Source organism: Scomber japonicus, chromosome 14, assembly GCF_027409825.1.
Source record: "Scomber japonicus isolate fScoJap1 chromosome 14, fScoJap1.pri, whole genome shotgun sequence".
Lineage (NCBI taxonomy): Eukaryota > Metazoa > Chordata > Actinopteri > Scombriformes > Scombridae > Scomber > Scomber japonicus.
This window is the reverse complement of record NC_070591.1, coordinates 2057783-2062782: the sequence shown is the minus strand read 5'-3', so window position 1 is coordinate 2062782 and position 5000 is coordinate 2057783. Positions and strand designations below refer to the sequence as shown.

General features: G+C 48.9%; 1 protein-coding gene across 2 annotated transcripts in view; it reads right to left on the bottom strand.

Annotated features, from left to right (window-relative positions):
• LOC128373184 (bone morphogenetic protein receptor type-1A-like) overlaps nucleotides 1-5000 on the bottom strand; it is a 26781-nt gene that overhangs the window by 9419 nt on the left and 12362 nt on the right. The window contains exons 2-5 of one of the 2 annotated variants that reach the window (XM_053333478.1): nucleotides 3416-3578; nucleotides 1839-1941; nucleotides 1244-1343; nucleotides 644-731 (exon numbers count right to left, since the gene is read on the bottom strand). In XM_053333478.1, the coding sequence (XP_053189453.1) occupies nucleotides 644-731; nucleotides 1244-1343; nucleotides 1839-1941; nucleotides 3416-3578 (454 nt within the window). The remainder of the gene's footprint in view (nucleotides 1-643; nucleotides 732-1243; nucleotides 1344-1838; nucleotides 1942-3415; nucleotides 3579-5000) is intronic. The other variant, XM_053333479.1, reaches the window with a different exon arrangement.

Below are 5000 nucleotides of genomic sequence, written 5' to 3'. Positions count from 1 at the left end.
GTAACCAGGTGATCAAGTGACCAGGTGATCAGGTGATCAGGTGACCAAGTGACCAGGTGACCAAGTGACCAGGTGACCAAGTGACCAGGTGATCAAGTGATCAAGTGACCAGGTGACCAAGTGACCAGGTGATCAAGTGACCAGGTGATCAGGTGATCAGGTGATCAGGTGATCAGGTGACCAGGTGATCAAGTGACCAGGTGACCAAGTGACCAGGTGATCAGGTGATCAGGTGATCAGGTGATCAAGTGACCAGGTGACCAAGTGACCAGGTGATCAGGTGATCAGGTGATCAGGTGATCAAGTGACCAGGTGACCAAGTGACCAGGTGATCAGGTGATCAGGTGATCAGGTGATCAGGTGACCAAGTGACCAGGTGATCAAGTGACCAGGTGACCAGGTGACCAGGTGACCAAGTGACCAGGTGACCAAGTGACCAGGTGATCAGGTGATCAAGTGACCAAGTGACCAGGTGATCAAGTGACCAGGTGACCAGGTGATCATGTGACCAGGTGACCAGGTGACCAGGTGATCAGGTGACCAGGTGACCAGGTGACCAGGTGATCATGTGACCAGGTGACCAGGTGACCAGGTGATCAGGTGACCAGGTGATCAGGTGACCAGGTGACCAGGTGACTCTTACCTGTAGTAACAAACCACGGTGACACAGATGAGCGTGCAGCAGCAGACGGTCATGGAGATGAGGAAGGCGAGCCAGTGTGGACTTCCTTCTGAGAACAAACACACAGTCAGCTGAGGAGGAGCAGGAGGGGGGGGGCAGGAGGAGGAGGAGGTGGAGAAGCAGCAGAAAGGGCAGGAGGAGGTGCAGTGGGAGCACGAGAAATAGGACTAGGAGGTGGTGTAGGAGGAGGAGGAGCAGGAGGAGGGTGAGGTATAGGAGGAGGAGCAGGAGGTGTAGCAGAAGGAGGAGCAGGTGGAAGAGGAGGTGTATGTGTAGGAGGTGGGGGAGCAGGAGGCGAAAGAGGAGATGTAGGAACAGGAGGTGCAGCAGCAGGAGGAAGGAGCAGGAGGAGGATGAGGTGTAGGAGGAGGAGGAGGAGCAGCAGGAGGAGGAGCAGCAGGAGGAGGATGAAGTGTAGGAAGAGGAGCAGGAGGAGGATGAGGAGGAGGTGCAGGAGCAGCAGGAGAGGGAGGTGCAGGAGCAGCAGGAGAGGGAGGAGCAGGTGTAGGAGGAGGAAGAGCAGCAGGAGGAGGAGGTGCAGCAGTAGGAGGTGCAGGTTACCTGAAGGAGCCTGAGGAGGCAGTGTTGGCTGCAGGTCTCGGTTACAGAAGTCGGTGTCGCAGCATTCGATGGTTCTTCTGGTTTGAGCTCGAGGAGAATCCTGAGAGTTAAAGGAGCAGCACCAAGTTTATTTGCTGCAGTGTGTGTGTGTGTGTGTGTGTGTGTGTGTTACTGTGTGTGTGTGTGTGTAACAGTGTATGTGTTGCAGTGTGTGTGTGTTACGGAGTGTGTATATGTGTGTGTGTGTTACAGTGTGTGTGTGTGTGTGTGTGTATGTGTTTGTGTGTGTTACTGTGTGTGTGTGTGTGTTACTGTGTATATGTATGTGTGTGTGTGTGTGTGTTAGTTACAGTGTATATGTGTGTGTGTGTTAGTTACAGTGTATATGTGTGTGTGTGTTACAGAGTGTGTGTGTGTTACAGTGTATATGTGTGTGTGTGTGTGTGTGTTACAGTGTATATGTGTGTGTGTGTGTTACAGAGTGTGTGTGTGTTACAGTGTATATGTGTGTGTGTGTGTGTGTTACAGTGTATATGTGTGTGTGTGTGTGTGTTACAGTGTATATGTGTGTGTGTGTGTTACAGTGTGTGTGTACCTTGCACTGGAAATGTGATCCTTCGTACTTCATGCAGCCGGAGGTGAGGATGGCTTCTCCGTGTTCATCCTCCTCAATGATGGCGAAACACTGACCGTTAGTCCTGCACACACACACACACACACACACACACAGACACACACACACAGACACACACACACACACACACAGACACAGACACACACACACACACACACACACACATCAGAACAGGGAAGTTAAACTAAAATAACTAACCAGCCTGTTAAAGGAAACATCTTTATATTCGTCTAGTTTTTAGTGAAAGGTAAATTAATAGAAAATGTATAAGGATGCATTTTATTTCCTTTTTTTTCTCTCTGTTCGTACAGTAGCTACATTTCTACACATAGACTGTATAAAGAAACAGACGTAACATCCGTGACGTCACCCATTGGTTTGTGGACTGCTGCTCGGAAGCCAATAGTTTCTAATCTAGGCAGCGCCATCTTGAACATTTCAGGTGCATGCTGGGAAAAATAAAAACATGGATTCTACTTATATGGGCATGAGGCGGAGCCATGGGCGGAGCGGGGAGGTTGCTATGGTTACGAGGGTTGGATCTGGAGGACATTGGTCAATCAACCTGTCAATCAGGATGTAGCCCCGCCCCCTAATGCATACCCTGCTTTATCGTCACATATAAAATCAGGGAGGCCAAAATGTCCCAAATGAACATCATACTGCATTGAAGAAGGCTTTAAACTAGCGATTGAGACCATAAACACATTTTGAAAACGTTTACTGAGGTTAGAAATCAAGTGAGAAGTTGGTGAATTCTCCATTGACTTGTATAGAGACGGTCGCCCCCTGGTGGCCTTTTGATAGAATGCAGCTCTAAGTTACTTCCTGGTTGGACACATTCCTGTTGTCCTAGAGTCAAGGAAGGAGGGAAGAAGGAAGGAAGAAGGAAATAAGGGAGGAAGGAAGGAAAGAAAGGAAGAAGAAAGGAAAGGAGGGAGGAATGAAGGAATGAAGGAAGGAATGAAGGAAGGAAGGAGGAAGGAAAGGAGGGGGGAAGGAAGGAAAGAAGGAAGGAAAGGAGGAAGGAAGGAAAGAAGGAGGAAGGAAAGGAGGAAGAAGGAAGGAAAGAAGGAATGAAGGGAGGAAGGAAGGAAGAAAGCAAGGAAGGAAAGGAGGAATGAAGGAATGAAGAAGGAAGGAAAGGAGGAAGGAATGAAAGAAGGAGGAAGGAAAGGAGGAAGAAGGAAAGAAAGAAGGAAGGAAAGGAGGAAGGAAGGAAGAAAGCAAGGAAGGAAAGGAGGGAGGAAGGAAGAAAGCAAGGAAGGAAAGGAGGGGGGTGGAGGGAGGAAGGGAGGAAGGAAAGGAGGAAGAAGGAATGCAGCTCTAAGTTACTTCTCCATTGACTTGTATAGAGACGGTCGCCCCCTGGTGGCCTTTTGATAGAATGCAGCTCTAAGTTACTTCCTGGTTGGACCAGAACTCCCTGCCTGGTTTCTACGCGATGATGTCATTTCCTTTTCCTGTCTATGTTCATACAGTAGCTACATGTCTACATATCTAAGTGTTTTATAATGAAGGTAGAGAAGCAGACGGACTGGCAGGTGTTGTTGGTGGCGTCTTCGGGACAGTGTCCTGAACAGTAGCAGCTGAGGAAACGAGCAGCGTCCTCCGGAGCGATGGTGGAGTCCTCTCCGGGCCGCCGAGCCTCAGGTTTCACCCCGGTCCCCTGCAGGACGTGGTCCGGATTCTGACCTGCAGCTGGACACACAGAGGCAGAGAATTTTCACATTTAAGAAACTGAATCAGATAATTTTGATGTTTCTAATCTAATAAAAAACAACTCCTTCCTTCCATCTGTCCTTCCTCTCTCCTTCTCTCTTTCTTTCCTCCCTTCCTTCTTTCCTCCCTCCCTCCTACCTTCCTTCCTTTATCCTTCCTTCCTTACTCCATCCCCCTTCCTTCCTCTCTCTCTCCTTCCTTCCTGCCTTCTTTCCTTTACTCCCTTCCTTCCCTCCTTCCTTCCTTCCTTACGGACTTCTTTCCTCCGTCCTTCCTTCCTCCCTTCATCCCCCTTTTTTCCTTCCTTCTGTCCTTCCTCCCCTTACCTTTCTTCCTTCCTTCCTTCCTTCTTTCCTTCATCCCTTCCATATTTCCTTTCCTTCCTTCCTTCCTTCTTTCCTTCGTCCCTTCCTTATTTCCTTTCCTCCCTTCCTTCCTCCCTTCATCCCCCTACCTTCCTTCCTTCCTTACTTCTTTCCTCCCTTCCTTCCTTCCTCCATCCTCCTTTCTTCCTTCTGTTGTTCCTTCCTCTCTCTCTCTCTCTCTCTCTCCTTCCTTCCTTCCTCCCTGCCTTCTTTCCTTTCCTCCCTTCCTTCCTTATTTCCTTTCCTCCCTTCCTTCCTTCCTCCCTCCATCCCCTTTCTTCCTTCTGTTGTTCCTTCCTCTCTCTCTCTCTCTCTCCTTCCTTCCTTCCTCCCTGCCTTCTTTCCTTTACTCCCTTCCTTCTTTCCTCCCTCCCTTTTACTTTCCTTCCTTACTGACTTCTTTCCTCCATCCTTCCTTCCTTATTTCCTTTCCTCCCTTCCTTCCTTCCTCCATCCTCCTTTCTTCCTTCTGTTGTTCCTTCCTCTCTCTCTCTCTCCTTCCTTCCTTCCTCCCTGCCTTCTTTCCTTTACTCCCTTCCTTCCCTCCTTCTCCCTCCCTTCCTTACATTAAATATTAAATCATGTTTCTTTAACAGTTGATATAAAACTCGGAGCTGTAGAAATAAACTTTACACTTTCTGTTTTCTCTCTCGTCTCGCTCGACGTGTCTGGACATGAAACTACATGCACACCTACAATCTGAGCTGCCTGGTCGCCACGGCAACAGTTACACACACACACAGAGAGACACACACACATACACACACAGACACACATACACAGAGACACACAGAGAGAGACACAGACACACACACACACAGAGACACACACACACACACACACACACACACAGACACACACACACACAGAGACACACACACACACACACACACACACACAGACACAGACACACACAGAGAGAGACAGACACACACACACACAGACAGAGACACAGACACACACAGAGAGAGACAGACACACACACACACAGACAGAGACACACACACACAGCAACACACACACACAGTAACACAGC